General features: G+C 44.6%; 2 protein-coding genes across 6 annotated transcripts in view; both read right to left on the bottom strand.

Moving 5' to 3' along the window:
* LOC310677906 (uncharacterized protein) overlaps positions 1 to 19779 on the bottom strand; it is a 64462-nt gene that overhangs the window by 8130 nt on the left and 36553 nt on the right. For 2 of the 5 annotated variants that reach the window (XR_014511502.1, XR_014511503.1), the window contains 2 exons: positions 15119 to 15260; positions 11953 to 15047 (listed from right to left, as the gene is read on the bottom strand). Coding sequence is in view for 2 of the 5 variants with exons in the window: in XM_083441134.1 (XP_083297260.1) it covers positions 15043 to 15047; positions 15119 to 15260 (147 nt within the window). In the remaining 3 variants the exon portion in view is untranslated. Of the gene's footprint in view, positions 1 to 11952; positions 15261 to 19779 lie in introns of those variants that run through there. The other 3 variants (XM_083441134.1, XR_014511504.1, XM_083441135.1) reach the window with 3 other exon arrangements.
* ADRB1 (adrenoceptor beta 1) lies at positions 7906 to 11636 on the bottom strand. Its single transcript, XM_083441127.1, has one exon. It carries the CDS (start codon positions 10921 to 10923, stop codon positions 9637 to 9639), a length of 1287 nt encoding a protein of 428 aa, XP_083297253.1. The 5' UTR covers positions 10924 to 11636; the 3' UTR covers positions 7906 to 9636.

Below are 19779 nucleotides of genomic sequence, written 5' to 3'. Positions count from 1 at the left end.
GGTATTACTTTGGAGGAGAATGGACGGGATGACCTATTAAGGTCAACATGTCTGTGCTGCTGCGATCATAGGCTGTGATTTATTTTTTTGTTCCTTTGCTCCTTTGGTTACCCAAACTGCTCAGCACAAGTGTGTGTGATATTTGTGATCTTTTGACTACAGCTCCCATTCTTAATCCACGTCTGGTTTGCTTCAAATAAATATCCATCATGGATGTTTGGACTCGCTGCCTTGCAATATTTCAGTTGTCCTGTAACTCTTCCCTTTGCATGCTCTTTCGGTCCTTAAGAACACACTGTACTGGGAGAATAATCCAGAGTAAAGCCCTCGCCAGTACTCTTCCCATTGTTTTCCTGGGCACATGGAGACCACATGTCTGTTGGAATCTATATGGTTGCTTTTTCTAATACTATGTTAAATGAGAACTGTATCAGCAGCACACATCGCACAGTGTATGACTTTTATTAAATAACTGTTGTTAAAAACGTCACCCCCTCTTCTGACTTACCCAAGCACTTCTCAGAACAGGAGCGAGGGGCTAATACATAAGTAGAATATTATTAGTATTAGTATTAGTATCTATTACTATGTTATACTAGTAATACATATCAATATGTATTATTCTGAGTATACATGCATAGAGAAGGGCTGCAAACCATCTTAAGTGCAAAAGTGCCAGTTTAATCAGTTTGTGGATTGCATGATAGAGGCAACATAGCTGGGTCCAAGTGCAGTACTAGAGCTTTGACTTTAGTAGTGCTGCTATCCTATAGTAAACTACCATCATCAAGGGACATGGGTGGTGCTGTGGTGTAAACCACAGAGCCTAGGGCTTGCCGATCAGAAGGTCAGAGGTTCGAATCCCTGCGACGGGGTGAGCTCCCGTTGTTCGGTCCCTGCTCCTGCCCACCTAGCAGTTTAAAAGCATGTCAAAGTACAAGTAGATAAATAGGTACCACTCCAGCGGGAAGGTAAATGGCGTTTCCGTGCATTGCTCTGGTTTGCCAGAAGCAGCTTAGTCATGCTGGCCACATGACCCAGAAGCTGTACGCCGTCTCCCTCGGCCAATAAAGTGAGATGAGTGCCGCAACCCCAGAGTCGTCCGCGACTGGACCTAATGGTCAGGGGTCCCTTTACCTTTACCTTGCCATCATCAAAACAAAGATATTAGGGGTGGCTTTCAACTAAATAAATGCACAACTGGAATGACATCTGCTTGTGCAACAGGACTGCCTGCCCTCCTCCTGCCATCCCCAAATCTGCTTAGGAGGGAATCCCCAGGACAGATGTGGAGAAGTCAAGAGGGCAAAACGTCCCATTGTGCTGTCGGAACTTTTCAGGACAGATCCTAGTAAGAATTTATCATCTTATGTTAGCACCTTCCATGTGAACTGCACAATAATCATTCAAAGCCTTCCCGTCAATAAATGCTTTGTCCTTTCTACTCCCCTAGTTAGCATATGGTATGCCTTGGCTATAGATATGTTTCGGGTTCAAGGTGACATTGTAGGATGTTGCTTCACCCATTCTCAATCGCAGAATAGTGCTGTACTTCATCTGGCAATGGTTTCATGATGATGATGATTATTTATATAGGCTTGAATCCTGAGTTGTCCATTTATGACTAGAATAGCTCCTTCTGTTCACAGAAGGGGCTCCAGTCGGGAGGGGGTCCACTGACATAGGTAGAAGAAGGTGACTTTTGCCAACTCTTTATTCCCCCCTGCAGCCTCCTGTGTCACCTCCTACATTGTTCTGGAGGTCTCCCAACCAGGAGGGAGGACAACTCTGTTTAAAATAAGTTTATACATGGAAATAGGCAATTCTGACCTAATTCAGCCCTGTCTGCATTGGACTGCCTCTCACATTGTGTGCTTATCTCCAAACTGCTTGTGTGTTCCTTTTTCTTTTTGTAAGAAAAGCCCAACCATATGGAAAAATTATACACCAAAAATATGGTTATTAAGCATATAGAAGGGTCAAGCCCTATGTGGGACTATATTTAAGAATTTAAAAAGAGCCCTGCTGGATCAGGCCCATAACCCACATAGCTGAGCATCCTGTTTCACAGTGGCCAACCGGATGCCTATGGGAAGCCAAAAGCAGGACACATAATTTTATAAATATTCATACCTATGCAAGCATGTTTATATGCTTTGTTGTATGTGTGTGCTTTTGCACTGGTTACTTTAGGATACCTGGAATGTACCGTAAATGCATGTAATATTTGCACATAATAATGTATGCAATATGTGAGAATTCCTCATATTTTTAGCAGATCCAAAAAGAAAAGAAAAATATGCTTCTTTTTGAAATGAAGGAAAGAGGTGGGAATTTGAAAAAAATAAATAAAAGTCCATGTGGATTAACTTGCCATTGAGATTTTCAGAAAATTCCGTCCTTACCACTAACCCTCCAGACCAGGATTTCAGGATAAAAGGTGATCAGATACAAGACTTTCCAATGATGCTGGAAAATTGGTATCAATGTGGTAAACAAACATTTGGTATTTATTATATAAAGCAATTTGAAGCCAGGCTGGGGCCATATGTTTATAGAAGCAGATTTCCATGCGGGTATTCCTTGCTGGACCGGAAGCTGTGCACACAAACAGGTGCCATGGGTACAATTCTCCAGTCTGATAATCAGAGAAGCACCAATTGGCTGCTCAGTGGGTAGAAGCCAGAATGATTATTTCCCACTGCTCTCCATAGCTTGCCAAACAGCTGCTCAGTGAAACTGCTACTTCGCAAACAGTTCCATGCAGGCACCTAAGTAGACCAGTGGCATTATATTCTTCATTGCTGCATCTTTTATTTGATCAGTGGGTTATTCAAGTTTTGATTGGCTAAAAAAAATGGTCCCCTCAATTAATAGGGTAGCATTTTTCATTTTAAACTGAAATGTAAGTAAGTAGGTACAAATCTATGGGTGGCAGCCACCTTCTTAGAGGAAACTTTTCCTCCCTTTATTTTATGTGAAGGAGGCCACTTTGAAGATGCAGCTTCCTGTGGTACGTGAGCATCACCCGAAAATAAAGAAAGGATGCCTTTTCCCTACTTCTGAATTCTTGTTTGTAATTGTATACACACGAACCTGAAATCAGCGAGGTTTACTTTTGAGTAGGCACCCATAAGTTGATGCTGTTAACTGATTAGTCAAAACAATTAACAGCCTAAATTGTTTGACTGACAGCCATAACATTTCTTTACTTAGTAATCTGAGTGCTAAATTCTACCTCCACGGAATCTAGATCTACTCCAGAGAATTGTAAACACCCCAGTATTTAAACAATTCTCCATCACACTGTAAGACAGCAAGACGCATATTTTTATTTCGGTGACAACTGACCTAGGTTCACCTTGGAGGCTGTTTCCTATGGGGATCTTGATCTGCTACTGGTAGGAGGAGAAATATTAACAGCAGACAAATAAATCAGGAGGAGAATGCAAACTGTCACCCTAATTTCAAAGAAATGCTGCAAGACCTTCATACTTTCTGATGCAATTTATAACATGGTCCTGCATGGAAATTAGTTTTCTATTGTTTTATGCTCCACACCCCCACCCAGATAATGTTTGATATCAGAGCTATGAAATCAGGGTTGGAGCTGTACTGCTAGATGGATTTTGAAAACTTGTTCCTTGTCAGGACTATGGTTCTGATTAAGCATCACATCTAGGGTGCTTTAAAAAAGAGAAGACCACAAAGAGATTCACAAAGAATTTGGGCCAGTTGGAGAGAACATGACGCTCAACTATTTCAACCCTCAACAGGAACCCCCAACCCCTGCTCAGTATGCAGCATTTCCATTAAGAAGCTGAGAATTGGCTAACAGCCAATCCATGTATAAAAGGTCACTATTAGAATGGAGATGGGAAGTTGCTTATTTGAAAACACTCCCATACCCCACTAACCCTGCATGCAGAAAGCTCTTTCATCAAGGAGAAGATTAGGCTATAAACCATCTCCCTGACTTGGATGAAGGTCTGTAACATAATTTTCATGCAGAAATCCTCAGGTTCAATCCCTGGTATCTTTAGGTAGGGCTGATTAAAAGCTTTGCCTGAAAGACTGGAGAGTTGCCGCTAGTCCGACTAGACAAGAAGAAGTTAGACGGCATAAGGCAATTCTCTATGTTCCTACTCCCTATACAGAGAAGTTTTGGTGTGCATGTGTGCTTTCCAAGAGACTACATGTGCATCCTGTGTTGGTACCAGAGGGATGTACCTTGCTCCCTCCCCACACATCTGAATTTGCTCTTAAGGAAGGCGCGATTATACAGTGTGGAGCAGTGACATAAAGGAACAAAACTAAGCAAGGAACCCTATACCAGGCAGAATGACTGTAGGAGAGGAACTAATTTGGCATAAGTATGGTAATTGAGTCGGCACGGGAAAGAGAGCAAGCTTGTGTGCAAGGCGAAACACTTTTCACTGTTGCTCATGTGCAGATACATTATCTCAGGAAATTAATTTACCCTGCCCACAAAACTGTTTGTGGATCTTTCTGCAGCAGAAAAAGTACAAAAGGTTTTGATTCAGAGAAGTGTAAAGTTACTTCCATTTAAAATCCTGGAATTGTAGAGTTGGTAGGGACCGCAAGTGTCATCTAGTCCAACCCCCTGCAAGGCAGGAATATTTTGCCCAACGTGAGGTTCAAACCCACAATCAGCTTCCTACTTCTGGTGATCTCTCCCCCTTGCATCCACTGAAAAGCCACATCCCATGTGACGTGTGATGCTGCCACAGGGTCACAAACCGGATGAGCACATGTGCAGCCACATCAGCATCTTTGAATCAACGCTTCAGCAGAAGATGCAGCCATCAAGAAATGAATCCTTTTCAGTGATCAGTGTAATACGAAAAGTTCTGTTATGGTAAGTTCTACCTCCTAAACTACCTACACCTCTCTCAGCAGCTTTGCTGACTATCTATATACCAATCTACCTACCTATGCTGTTCTCAAAGCACTTAGTCGGATTAAATACTCATACTCAGTATGAGTATTAGACATACTCAGAAATGAGACAAAAGCACTCTTCGCAACTCAAACACTCTCCTTTTTTTTATTCTATCACATATTCTGTAGGCAGTTATATTTTTAATTTATGCATCAAAGTCTGTTTTATATGCACAGTGCTTCTTGCCATGAATAAAAGCATGTGTGACAACAGGGTAATTTCACTTATCTCAGATTACGATCTACAGATATCATGGCAGCCAAAAGCACCCTCACATCTGCTTTTAGCTGGTGCAGTATCCATAGATACCAAGGTCAATCTTTTGCACACGCACCTGTAAGAGTAGCCGGGAGCATCACAGATTCAAAAAAAAACACCTTTGGTGCATATCATGAACGTGTGATTCCAACCTGACAAGACAAACTCCAGGACTAAACTTTGGTACACATGAAGCTCTGTTCATGGCATTGTGTCAGGAGGGCCAGCTCACACTGAACACTGAAGCACACTATCCGAAGCAACTAATGATCATGGTATTATAACACCGGACCGTGCGGATTGGTGTGCCAGCCCTAAATCTGTCAAAATGAATCTTAATGACTCCACTTAACAATATATTGCTGCATCACCACTGACAAATATTTTGGGGCTTTACTGCTATCAGTAAAATCCACTCAGCTCCCAAAGCCTACTTTTCCTGTATGGTAACATTCCATTATTAAATGGGGGTGGAGTGGTGGTGGGAAGCAGGGGGATACACTGCTATAACTGAAAAGAAGCCATACCCATGCCAAAAAGCAGGGCCCATAATATATTGTTGGCCCGCATATCCAATGCTACTTAATGCTAAGTACAGTATGTTCCTATTAAAAAGGAATAACTGATGCAGGTAGGGCTCCTAAGAGCAAGAGCGGGACAATGCAATAAATAGAAAACAGAATCAATTGTAAGAGATGGGCAGCACACTCTATGTCCCTCATGGCCATTAGACTAACAACACAATACTGTGTGCGTTGACTAAGAACTAAGAACCATTAACTTCAGTGGGACTTGTGCCTTGGGAAGCAAGCTTTGATTAGCTGTACTTAGTTCCCACTGAAATCAATTGGTCAAGTCATGACTAAGTTACCCTACTGATTTCAATGGGATCTAAGGGACACGGGTGGTGCTGTGGGTTAAACCACAGAGCCTAGGACTTGCCGATCAGAAGGTCAGTGGTTCGAATCCCTGCGACGGGGTGAGCTCCCGTTGCTCAGTCCCTGCTCCTGCCAACCTAGCAGTTTGAAAGCACGCCAGTGCAAGTAGATAAATAGGTACCGCTCCGGCGGGAAGGTAAACGGCATTTCCATGCGCTGCTCTGGTTCACCAGAAGCGGCTGAGTCATGCTGGTCACATGACCCGGAAACTGTACGCTGGCTCCCTCGGCCAGTAAAGCGAGATGAGCGCCGCAACCCCAGAGTCGCCATGACTGGACCTAATAGTCAGGGGTCCCTTTGCCTTTAAGCTAGCTTAGTCCAGACCTAAGCCAACATTATCCTCTAATAAAAGCAGGTTCTCTCTTTAGTAATCTTTTGAATGAAATACACTGCACAAAATGCTTTTTTAAAAAATCTGCAGCTTTGTATCCATAAGGTTTATGATATCTATCCCAACCTGCACTTTGACACAGAATTCCATCCAAAACCAAATGCAGAGAGCAATTAGTTAAAAGGAGCAACCATTTCCTTTATTTCAACAGGATTGCTTCATCGCCTTGCACTCCGTATTGATCATCAATATCCCAAACCTAATTAGTTCAGATCATGGATATAAGATTGCCTCAAGTAGGGTTGATCAACAGGGTTAATACTGGATTTTGTCTGGTGGAGGTTTTTCTGTGCCCTTAACGGCAGTGTGGTTAGCACATATTGAGCTTGCAGGATTTTCTGCCTGTTGTGCACAGGAGCCCGACTATAAAAAGGTAGCAACTCTAACTGCTAACATCCCACAAGCTGGGAACTGAATTGACCAAGACTGTCGAATTTCCCAAGAGCAAAGCATATAAAACAATTCAAAATTATCATCAAACACAGCAACAACAATCCCGTTAACGACTTCAGCATTCACTGCATGGATGAATGTAGTTTCAAGTTCTGATAAATTTCCTTTTCCTGATTGCTTTGTATCATCAAGAGATCACAGTAAGCAACACTATCTAATTATCACCAGCTTCTCCATTTAAGAAATGACAATGCTGACAAGGTTCCCGCAGGAACACATTAAGAATCTACCTACCAGCTAGCGTGGAGTGGTCCATGTAAGTAATCAGAGCGTAGTAAACGGCCTGAAGATTAACACTCGTGTGTTTTTTTAATGGTGTTCTCTCATACATGACTTAAACATCGCCAAAGATAATTGAAGTTAAGTGGATAGAAGAGACTAGCCTTTAATTCTCAGAATCTCTCATCTCAGTAGCCTGAGTAACCTGGTGACTTCAATGAAATTAATCATGTGTAAGAGATTTATGGCTTCTGCATCCCAGCGAACAGTTGGTTTTTCCTTCCTAATTTTCAGTTCTCAAATGAGCCCAGACACAGCCCTGTCACTTTCAATATTAGGTCTCCAGCCACCTGGCCTGGCATTCTTATTATCAGAGCAGATTCAAACCGATGATAAGATCCATCTATCAAAGGAAAGTAGCCAATGTATTTATAGCCAGCCAGGAAACAACTTGCCTTTGGCTCTGGAATTTCAGGGCAAGTCAGCAGCCTTCAGTCTAGCAGGAACGCTACCTTATTTGGTACAGCAAGCACATTTTTTTAAAAAATGATTGTTGTGTCAGGAAAAGCCATTAAGTTGAACAGTATTGGTAATGCAATCCATATTTTCAGCAAAACAGACTCTGCTTTTTTCATCAGAACTGGTTATAGTTTCTGTACCTACAGAGACACACCGTAAATAGGTTTGCTTGTGCTGCAGTGGCATTTATTGCACATAGACCGATGACTTATACAGTAGTAAACTGCACCAGAGTATATAAATACATTATAAAATGCATACACACTCACACATGCACGAGCACACACACACACACACACATACACAAAATGGGAAATGACAATGAAGTGTTGAAGTCTCAACAGGTTCACATGGGCTCTTGGGAATAAAAAATATAACTTATAAAATCTCTTAGAACAGATTCTTTTATAGTATGAATACACTTACAGTACCTCCATTAAATAATATAAAACACTTTTTTTAATAAAATGACAACGTATCAGACAACAACAAATATCAGGATGGGATTTGATGCTTTTAAAAAACAACAACACCCTTCTTTGTTTTCCAGTGGATCTCTCTCTCTCTCTCTCTCTCTCTCTCTCTCTCTCTCTCTCTGTTTGTGTGTGTGTGCGTATGCGTGTGTGTGTGTGTAAGAGACAGAGAGCATGCATCAAACTACAATTGCTAACACTGTGCAAAAGAAAAACCTCTCTCATTCTTTTCAAATGTGCAGTAACATTTCTGGTTTCCCCAGCCAATTCCCCCCCCCCCCCTTTAAATTTTCAATGTGAACAAATTGTCTACAGAGGATCAATGCTCCTGCCTCTCTCTCTATATATAAAAAACAAAGACAAAACCCTAACTAATGATACATAAATAAGCTGTTTAATATAAACACATTTGTTTTCTGTACAATATGCACAGCTTGAGGTAGACGTTTTATAGCCTGATTGCTGTTGTCTCATAGGACAAGAAAATTGCACACACACACCCCAGAAAGTCAATGGGATGAAAAAAATCAAAAACAGGAGAGATTTGTTCAGAACACAAACATGACAATGAACAATATTACTGATGTATATTTACCTTCTAGATGTTTAAGAAGAGTGTGGCCACTAAGTTATTAAGGCTACTAGCTAACACACACTTACTTGCAAGTAAGTTCCATCAAACTCATAGGATCAGACTGCATGGTAAAACTCGCAGGAATAGTTTTTCAATGGCTTATTAAAGAGACTTTTAGCACGGTTTGCAAAGGTGCTGAGTGCCTGAAATTTGCACTGGGTGACCAGCACTTCTTTTTTAAAAAATAAATAAATAACCAGGCTACTTTTTCTGCTACTGAATGCCTGGGATTAGTACAAACAACGAAAAAAACGCTCTATGTAGCTCTGCGGTCGAGCCAACAAGGGCTTGATCCTGTTTCCCTCAATATCAGAAGAAGAATCCCCCGCCCTTTTCAACGCCTGTCAGTCTAAGTGCCTGCCACGACTTCAGCTCTTCCTGAAACACTTCTTGTGCAAAGTCCTTCCAACTTATTTCTGCCCTCTTCCTGGCTCACCAACAGCCCCTCCATGCAAATATTATTATCCTTAATAATAATAATCCAAATAGCTTGGGGAAATGGGCCGTTTATCTCTTTTGTTCAATGGTCAGTTGCTCTCTGTTTGCTTCGGTTTCTGATGAGTCAGAAGTGGTCCGATGCATACATGTTCACCTGCTTTTCACCTTAAGTAAATAAAATCTCTCCCCCCCCCGCCCCGCCCCCCTGCAAGTGAGACAGCTCAGTCTGGTGTTTGTATATTAGCCAGTCCCCTGGTGGTTTTCTTCCCTTGCCTGTTTCTTTGGTTCCTCTTCTTGAACTGCAGTGTGCCCACCTAATCCATGGCTTTGATGCTCCCCACCACCTGCCCTTATACCTTGGATTCTGAATAGGAGGTTTTACTGTTCCTGTCCTCTAAGCTGGAGTCACTTCCATCCTGCGTCCCACCATTGTAAGCAGACCATGTCCCTCCCAGAGTGCATGGAGGGCTGTTACCCAGAGTACTGATGAAGCCCCCAGGGTAACGAGAGAGCTCCGTAGTGGTAGCATGCAGCCTTCGGTCGGCTTTCCTAGGGCAGCACAGCAGCCTCTTGAAGGCTTTGCGGAAATCAGGGCTCCTGCAATAGATGATGGGATTAAAGGCAGAGTTGGCATAGCCCAGCCAGTTGAAGAAGACAAAGAGCTGGTCGGGTACGAGGCCTCTGTTGAAAACTTTGACCACGTTGACCAAGAAGAAGGGTAACCAGCAGAGAGTAAAGACTCCCATGATGATGCCCAAAGTCTTGAGGGCCTTCTGTTCCCTTACAGCCAAAATGCGAGAGGTTTTCCTTCTATTGGCTTGACCATTGCCCAAAATCGGCAGGTCCTGGTGGACTGGCTGATGTTGCTGCTGGTGATTGTTGTAGAACCTGCCCTCGCACTTGTCAATTTTCTTCATCTGCTCTTTCGCTTCTCTGTAGACCCTCAGGTAGACAAAAATCATAACAAAGAGGGGGATGTAGAAGGAGATGACGGAGGAGGCGATGGCATAGGCCCTGTTGGTGACAAAGTCGCAGCAGCTGGGGTTTTCGTAGCACTCCATAGCATCATGGCCTGTGTCTCTCCACCAATGCATCATAATGGGCAAGAAGGACACCAACGCGGAAATTGCCCAAACGACGCAGACAATGATCTTGGCCCGTCTCTTTGTCATGAGGCTCTGGTAGTGGAAGGGCGAGATAATGGCCAGGTAGCGGTCAATGGCGATGACGCACAGGGTTTCGATGCTGGCCGTCACACACAGGACGTCCACCGAAGTCCAGCACTCGCACAAGAAGGAGCCCCACAGCCACGAGTCGCGCACCACCAGCGTGGCCCCAAAGGGCACCACCACGGAGCCCATGACCAAGTCGGCGCAAGCCAGGGAGGTGATGAAGACATTGGTGAGGGTCTGCAGCCGCTGCGTGCGCCCGATGGCCGCGATCACCAGCCCGTTGCCCACCACGATGAACGCCACCATCAAGGACATCAGCAGGCTCATGCCCACCACCCACTGCTGGGACAGCTCCTGGGGGGCCAGCTGCCTGCTGTCGCCGGAGGCGTCGCTCCCGTTGCTGTCGCTGGAGGCGTTGGACCTGTTGTGAGCGCTGTTCTCCAGGAAGCCCCATCCATCGCCCATGGCTGTCCAAGTGAGGCTCACGTCAGAGCAGCCCGGCCGGAGGCATGAAGGCGAAAAGAGGACCTGCCCTCTCGCAAGCGCCCGAGGAGCGGCGGCGGCGGCGGCGATCGACTTCCCGCAGCTGCTGCAAGCGCCGCCACTTGCTCGGGGGCTTTCAGCATGTTTGGGAGAGATCCTCCGGCGGCCCGCGCCCGCGACGCCTCCCCACAGCCTCGACGTCAGGCGCCGGGCAGCCAATGGCGAGCCGAGGCGCCCGCGGCCGCTCCTCCGGAGATCAGAAGAGGAGCTCGACAGAGCGCGAGAGGGCCAGAGCCGCCAAGGGTCCCGGCGGAGGGGAAGCCGCGGGCTGGGCTGGGGGTCAGGCGCCGGACGCCGAGCCGAGCTGGTGGGGATTCCCCTCGCCAGGGAAGGCGCCGGAGCCCGCAGAGAACACTTTCCTTGCCCCTTACGAAGGCGCCCTCCGAAGCTGCGGCTCGAAGGGACGAGCGAGGTCTCGGGGCTGCGGGAGGCGCTTCTCCAGCCGCTGCCGGCCAAGTGTCCTTGCGGCGCCCTTTCCTCCTCCTCGCCGCTCCTCCACCGCGGGGCGGACGACCCTCCCTGGCCAGAGCCAGCAAGGGAGGCTGAGGGAAGCCTCGGAGCAGAGCGCCAGCGCCGGCGCCGCAAAGAGCAGCCCGGGCCCGTTGCCGCTGTCCCGGCTACGTCTCTCCGAGGAAAAAAAAACAGCAAAGCCGGTCGCTGGGGTCCCTCTTGAGCGCGGCTTGGCGCCCCCTCTCGCCCGGCTTTGGGGCGGCGGCATGAGGGGAAGTGGGCTCAAGCCTGCGCTCGAATTGAGGGCGAGGCCACCTTGCACTTCATTCACAGAGTGGGCCAACCTGCTATTTCCTCAGATTCTCAGTATTTAACATGTTATTTGTATTAAGTTATCAACTCCCCCACCCCCTCGATTTACAGAAAACAACAGAAATGTTTGGAAAGTTAACAAACAAACAAAAAAAGTATAGACAAACAGACATATACAGAAACACTCACCTAAAATAAACCACACCAGGCTTGGGAATCACTCAGTTTTTGGGTCTGTGGCTTGGCCTGGTTGCTTCACACTGAATGACAGGCTGTGAGGACCCAGTTTTGTGCAGTGTGTGTTGGTTGCCTCATACAGTGCCTTTAAAAAAAATATGTTTAGGGCCACTCGCATTTTGACTCAAGAAAATTGGGAAAAATAAATACAGTAAATGGACAAAAGATTCACAAAATGTTTAGGAGTATGTGTATCCCTGTGTCCCCCCCAGAGAAAAGCACTGGCCTCATATATTTGTCAGGGAGCCTACCTGCAAGAGCAGTCTTCTCCAACCTCCCGCTCTCCAGTTTGTGTTAAGTCTGCCCTGGCCATCATCTCAAGTCGTTCTGGCCAGGGCAGATGGGAGTTGTGCAACAACACAGAGAACAGTGAGTGGTGGAAGCAGTTAATGCTTCCCATCTTTCCTCCCTCTCTGCTACCTAACAACCAGTTCTCTAATGCAGAAGGAGCAGGAAACCCCAGCTGCTTCCTGCAGCCTCTACTGCTTGCTTTCTTGTCCAAGCATCCCTTCCACTGCAGCTCCACCTGCAAGGAGCAGTGTCATCCAGATGGAGATGGTGAATGATCATATGGAAGCAGCAGCTGCTCCTCATCACAATCACTTGCTAGCTGATCCACTAAAGGACCAATATTCCCTGCCACCCAGTGTGGGAGGGCAGGCTAGTATATACAGAGGTGACTGCTCTTTTGAACCTCCACTTGGTTTTCACGGGGATGAGTGTTGCTGGGTCAGCACAAGAAGTGGGGCCAAGCTCTCAAAAGCTCCTGCCTCTGGCTGTTGCTCTAACCAGGCATGGCCAAACTTGGCCCTCCAGCTGTTTGAGGACTACAATTCCCATCATCCCTGACCACTGGTCCTGTTAGCTAGGGGTGATGGGAGTTGTAGTCCGAAAAGAGCTGGAGAGCCAGGTTTGGCCATGCCTGCGTCTAAGCAGTGGCTTGTCGCAAGCCCATTCCTTCCTATGGCACTGCATTCTCTAGGGATGCTCAGTGATGCCGTCTTCCTGCCATAGGGGGTAGCTGTGTGTTGGGGGCATGAGCAAAGGGAGGCTTGTGGGCTCACCCTTAATTTACTGGGGAGTAACTCCTATGGGATGCAGGTGGCACTGTGGGTTAAACCACAGAGCCCAGGGCTTGCCAATCAGAAGGTCAGCAGTTCAAATCCCCGCGATGGGGTGAGCTCCCGTTGCTCGGTCCATGCTCCTGCCAACCTAGCAATTCGAAAGCACGTCAAAGTGCTAGTAGATAAATAGGTACTGCTCTGGTGGGAAGGTAAACAGCGTTTCCGTGCGCTACTCTGGTTCGCCAGAAGTGGCTTAGTCATGCTGGCCACATGACCCGGAAGCTGTACGCCGGCTCCCTCGGCCAGTAAAGCGAGATGAGCACCACAACCCCAGAGTCGTCCACGACTGGACTTAATGGTCAGGGGTCCCTTTACCTTTACTAACTCCTATTAATATAAGAAGAGCCCTGTGGGATCCGACCAAAGGCCATCATGACCATGAGCCATAGAACCATAGAATTGTAGAGTTGGAAGGGACCCAATGAGCCACTCTCTGCAATGTAGGAATCACAGCTAAAGAAGTCCTGACACATGGCTATCCAAACTCTTTAAAAACCTCAAATGAAGGATAGGGAGCCCATTCTGAGGTAGCCCATTTCAGTGTTCAGCAGCTCTTACCATCACAAAGTTCTGCCTAATGTTTACTTGGAGTCTCCTTTCTTGTAAATTAATCCACTGGTTCAGCAGGGAAAAAAGCTTGTGACAGCCCTTCAGAAATTTGAAGATGACTCTTGTATCACCTCTTTGTCTTCTCCATGCTAAACATTTTTTGTTACCCATTCCTCACCTTATTTTTGAATAAACATGCATATGATCAAGCTACCCGATGTATATGAGAAAATGAGTTGTGGGAATAACTGTAGTGTGCATGTGTGCTTTGAGAGAAAGATGTTTCTGTATGTTTTTGTGTCTCTGTAGTTTTGTTTGCTTGCAAGTTTCTTTCGACGATGTGTTGCAAGGAAGTGGAAGGTTAGTCTTTCTGAGCTCCTTGAATTCTGTGCCAGCCATTGTTACTTCTTATGTCAGTCCAGTGGTTACATAAATGGGTGAATGACATAACTTGCAGATAGTGTTACTCTATGTAAATATGGCAAGCGAAAGAGTGAATCTGTATAGGCAGAATTATGAGCTAATGGTATGTTTAATCAGATCAGGGGGACTGGAAAGCAAGGGATGGTATTAAGAAAGAAAAAGAAAGAAAGAAAGAAAGAAAGAAAGAAAGAAAGAAGAAATTACATTTAATTGCTGCTTTTATTTACTTCAAACTCAACTGTGTCAATTGCATGAATCAGAGGAATAACATCCGCATTGTATTTCCCCCTTCTTTGCATGCAACCAGACTAACAGAAATATGGTGGTACTCTTTTTGTCTATATGCTTAACATAAAGAGAGCAGTTTGTGCTATTGTTTTATTTATTTTTTACAGCAATGGGGCTATTCAAAAGTTTGCAGGTGCCATATAAAGATTGCTTTCCAAGCTTCAAGAGCTTTCATGTCCTCTTTTATCTTCCAACCCTAGACATGGTCAAGGCAAATAGAACTGGGTGGATGCTGTAATACTGTAATAGATTTCATGCACTAGCAGGAAGTTGGATTAGCCAATGCTGATCCTGTAACCTCGTGCCTGCAGTTCTACTTCCTAGCCTCATAAAGTGAACCCATACTGGTATTACATATGGATGGGGATGTGGGTGGCACTGTGGTCTAAACCACTGAACCTCTTGGGCTTGCCGATTGGAAGGTCGGCGGTTTGAATTCCTGTGACAGGGTGAGCCCCCGTTGCTCTGTCCCAGCTCCTGCCAACCTAGCAGTTCGAAAGCACACCAGTGGAAGTAGATAAATAGGTACTGCGGCAGGAAGTTAAACGGCATTTACGTGTGTTCTGGCTTCCGTCACAGTGTTCCGTTGCACCAGTAGCAGTTTAGTCATGCTAGCCACACGACCTGGAAAGCTGTCCGTGGACAAACGCCGGCTCCCTCAGCCTGAAATAGAGATGAGTGTCACAACCCCATAGTCGCCTTTGACTGAACTTAACCATCCAAGGGTCCTTTACCTTTACAGTACATATGAATAAAAAGTGATTGCACCAGGTGAATGCAGATGACTGTGAAGGATAATGGCAGTAGCTCCATCATTCCAGTTCCTGGTGGCCCAGCCCCATATTGTGCACACAATGGTGGTGGTGGGAGAAGAATCTGAAAGAAGAAAATGTGCTGAATGCACATGGTCCTGTCTCCTTTGAGGTGCAACCCTGATGATGCACTGCTGCAGCTCACAGTGACATCTTACATGTGTTCACCAGAATAGCTTATTTTAAAGTTGTATTTGTTTGAGAAGCATTATATAAATAGGTATATTGCATTAAAAATAATACACTTCATGGCTGATAAGGCACTTGGGTTTCCTTGACTCATAACACTAGCTCTCAGATCACCGTAATGACAAATTAGGCAATTAATATGATACAGCACATATTTGTCATACGCACATCATACAATATTTGGGTAACAGCTTAGACAGGACTCTGATCTTCTTCCAAGTTAACTCCCAGAAGCCTCTAAAAACTGCAATACTAGCAGCCAGGGAGTATAAGACCCCTGGAGTATAAAAGATCCTCAATGCGTACTACACTGTTTTTGCAGGACATTAATTCAACATTCAGCAAAAGCATCAAAAGAAAGAATTGGTGACTATTTCATCTCTATGGTAGAAAATGGTCTCGTTGCCCAGGAGTGGTATAGAATGTTGCAAATTAGTAGTGAATTATTTCTCTATTTATACTCACTGTTTGTTTAACCCTGGCTAAAGGCCAGCGACCTCTTACTGCTTGGCAGTCTTTGTCTCCCAGAGAGCCCATGAACTTTGGCTCCCTGTTCCATCTACCCGCTTGAGATTCTCAGCGGCAAACCTCACAGTGTACAGAAGGGAGCGAAGGAGAATGACGTACTCTGCACCTTTATGGAAGCAGTTGGCGTTTAAGCTAGGCTTTCTCAAATATAAAGCCTGCACTGACGATTTGTTTGGGAACAGCTTTCCGTATCACTCTTTCTCAATCAGCAATATTCTAAATGAACTGTAAAAGTGGCATGCAACTAAACAGTTACATGAGAACAATAACTTTTAGCTGCACAATGTAATTTCCTTGCACTCTCCTCTCTCTGTGTGCCCCCCGCCCCCGATCGGCTGTAGAGGGTTGGGGGAACCCCTGGAGCAGATTTAGAGAGTGCTCAAGCTGTAGAAAGGTGAGCAAACTACATTGCACAACTACAAGTCACTGTTTTGTTGGATCCTGCTAGTCACTGCTAGTCTATTTTGTTGGATCCCACCCTATGTCTCCAGTGCTTTGTTCTCCAAAGGAAAATGACTCTGTTGAAGCCATCTTGGATACAAAATGATAATGCTATCCAGCAGCTAATCAGGAGGCAGCAGGAACTGAGAAATTGTTGTTCCCACATGCAGAAAGAAGACTCAAGACAAGTCAATTAGTCAAATAATTAACTGGGGGCAGGAGAATCAATGATTGCAAATGAGGGTAGCCACATCTCACCCACTGGGCATGTCAGCCAGTGCATTATTTGCTCCCCAGGCAAGGACTGGGAGAAGTATATCCTGCCTTGCTAAGTGGGGCTTGCAGAAGAAAAGCCCATCCTGTATACCTGAGCCCAATTAGGGTGCCATCAAAATGCATTTTGTGATTTAAAATAGACCACTGCATTTATTTGTTTTTTTAAAAGCTAAGCCAACTTGGCTAGGGAAACACCATGTGCTCTAGTGGGGAGGGGGATCAAGGAGTGGGGGATATTACGTTTGATAGCAAAACTGATACTTTGTTTTGATGGATTTTTAATCACAGTGAATTTGGGTATTGCAATCATAGTGATTCTGGAGAAGGATGTTGAAGTACGGTAAATAAAAGTACTTGTTTTTCCTATGGCTATTGTGAGTTTTGCCTAGGAAAGCACAGTGGCTTTCAGAAAAACCATGGACTTTTGGTATCCTTGCCAATTGCCTTCTCTATCTATCTATCTATCATCTATCATCTATCATCTATCATCTATCTATATCTATCTATCTATCATCTATCTATCTATCTATCTATCTATCTATCTATCTATCTATCATCTATCTATCTATCTAACTGACATAATTTGGGGCTGTGACTTCAGAGACAAAGGTGATCAAGGACTCTGCCTTTAGGGGCTCTTTGCAATATATTTCAATGGAGACATTTTACATAATCATCCATTGCTTAAAGACCAAGTGATGAACATTAGCATGTGAAGTGACCCTTTGAAAACCATCTTAGACCTGTGTCATTTCTGCTAGGAGAAGTTGGCACTATATCCTTCCATCTGACTCCAACACAAAATATATCTACTACAGGAAGGACAATATTTGTGCCTTTGTGAGTAAAGCAGAACTTCCTCTTGAGAACATTAAAATGTTCTCTTAAGAAGTTCTAATTGCTGATTAAAACAGAGTCCTGTGGCACCTTCAGGACTAACAAATTCATTGCGGCATCGGCTTTCATGAGTTCATTTCATCAGATGACTCCAGTCCACAAAAGGTTATGCCATAATAAATGTAGGGTGTTTCAAGACTCTGTTTTTGCTGCAACAAATTAACACAGCTACCCCCATGTTAGTCTTTTGCAGAAAAACAAAACAAAAACAAACAAAACCAAAGCAGCAAAAGGACTTGCAGCATCTTAAAGACTAAAACAAATTAATCAAGATACAAACTTTAATAGATGCACCTAGTGAAGTGAACTGTAGTCCACAAAAGCTTACACCATAATAAATGTGTCAGTTTTTAAGGTGCTATGAGACTTTTTGTTCATATGTAACCTTTAAATAAACAACTTATAGACTCTCTACTTTGGGGCGAATAAGGCAAACAAACATTGCTAATTTCATCAACCATAATTACTTGCTTGTTAGATCCATCTGGAAACCTTTTGTCATCTCAGCTAGACATCAAATGTGCAACATTAACCTGTCACATTGCATAATAAAGAGAAAAACAGATACCACCTTTCGCAAGTGAGGAAGAAAATCATAATGCTTTGAAGTCATGTCATGAGAGATGTTTCCTTCTGTTAAGGGTGTGAGAAGGAACACAGAGAATTAATCCATCTAGTGTGAATTATAGTAGGCAAAAAAAAAAAAAAGCAGTAGGAGCATGAACATTAAAATAAAGGACCACTTTGTTCTTACAGTGGCATTGATATTAATCGATCTAAAATGAAGTTGTTGGGCAGTTCAAACAAGGAGTTTTCTCACCATGAGAATGCATGATTAGGCTTGTCACTCAATGGTTTATTTCACCGAAACTTCTGTCTGTGGAAATTGTCTTTGTGCAAAGTACTTTGTGCAAAGTACATTGTTTACAAAGTGCAGAGGGGAGCAAATTCAGGAAGTGGTGGCATGTGAAAGGGGTTTATATAACCATGTGGTGAAACTACAGGCAAGGGGGTGATGAGAAAAGGGGTCCCTGGGCCAGGCATGCTCAGATGCCACGTTAAGGGTGGACTACACCCCTGCTGGCAATGAGTTTGGTGGCTGTTGCGATTGGCCCAATGTAAATGCCAAGGTGGAGGTCCTCCATGCAAAGAGGAACCAAGATAAATCATGATCCCCACTGCCAAACGTATGGTAGGCAAGACTAGTCAATACAACTCCATGGTTGCCTCACATCTGCTTTCTATGTGTGAGGGGGTTGTGTGAAACCCCATTTGAGTCCAGTACTAGTCCTACTCAGAGTTTGTCCCACATGTCAGTTCATTCATTTCAACAGGTCTCCTCTTAGCAGAACTTGGTTTGATACAACCCATTCTTCTTACTAAGAGCTCATTGATTGTGTATATATGCCCAGGTGTCTAAAAATGAGAACTGGGCCTGTTTCAAGTATCAGACGGAGCATTAATGTATAAAATGGGAGACGACGGGGCATAAAACTCTTAAAATCATACCCTCTGACTTGGAATAACTTAATCCCTGGTGTGTATGGTGGGCTTGTTGTGGTTAGTCAGTGGTGAGAAAAAAGCACTCTGCTCATGCTCAGAGGTGTTGTGTTAAAATTCCTCAAGGCTCAGAACTGGTGCTGAAAATAAACCCAGCTGCTGCTGCTGCTGCTGCTGCTGCTTCTTCTTCTTCTTCTTCTTCTTCTTCTTCTTCTTCTTCTTCTTCTTCTTCTTCTTCTTCTTCTTCTTCTTATTTTATTGAATTTATATACCGCCCTATACCCGGAGGTTTCAGGGTAGTTCACAGAACTTGTTCAAGTTAAGCCTTGAGACAAATGCTGAATTTTGTAATCAGAGTAGCAGAAGCAAAAGAAAGTACCGTATTTTTTGCTCCATAACACTCACTTTTTTCCTCCTAGAAAGTAAGGGGAAATGTCTGTGCGTGTTATGGAGCGAATGCCTACGGATGGTGGGGGGATCTGCAGCAGTCGTGAGCAGAGGATCCATGGTTCCCCTTCCTTCCCTCCTCCGTGGCTCACTTTGAAACAGCAAAGCGGGAGAAGAGCCGCTGAGTGGGCAGGAGAGAGGGACAGAAAGCCTGCTTGCTTTAAAGGAGCAAAGCAGGAGAGGAGAGGAGCCGCTTACACAAGTGTAAGCGGCTCCTGTCCGGTTGGCTCCTTTAAAGCAAGCAGGCTCTCTGTCCCTCTCTCCTCCCCACTCAGCTGGCTAAATAGCAGCAAAGTTTTTCAGTG

The sequence above is a fragment of the Podarcis tiliguerta genome (assembly GCF_965153285.1).
Source record: "Podarcis tiliguerta genome assembly, chromosome: 5".
NCBI classification, from domain to species: Eukaryota; Metazoa; Chordata; class Lepidosauria; order Squamata; family Lacertidae; genus Podarcis; species Podarcis tiliguerta.
This window is presented reverse-complemented; position numbering and strand designations above follow the sequence as displayed.

What these genes read in the sequence shown, in the direction of transcription:
- ADRB1 (XM_083441127.1), bottom strand. Translation starts at nt 10,923, where the DNA reads ATGGGCGATGGATGGGGCTTCCTGGAGAACAGCGCTCACAACAGGTCC.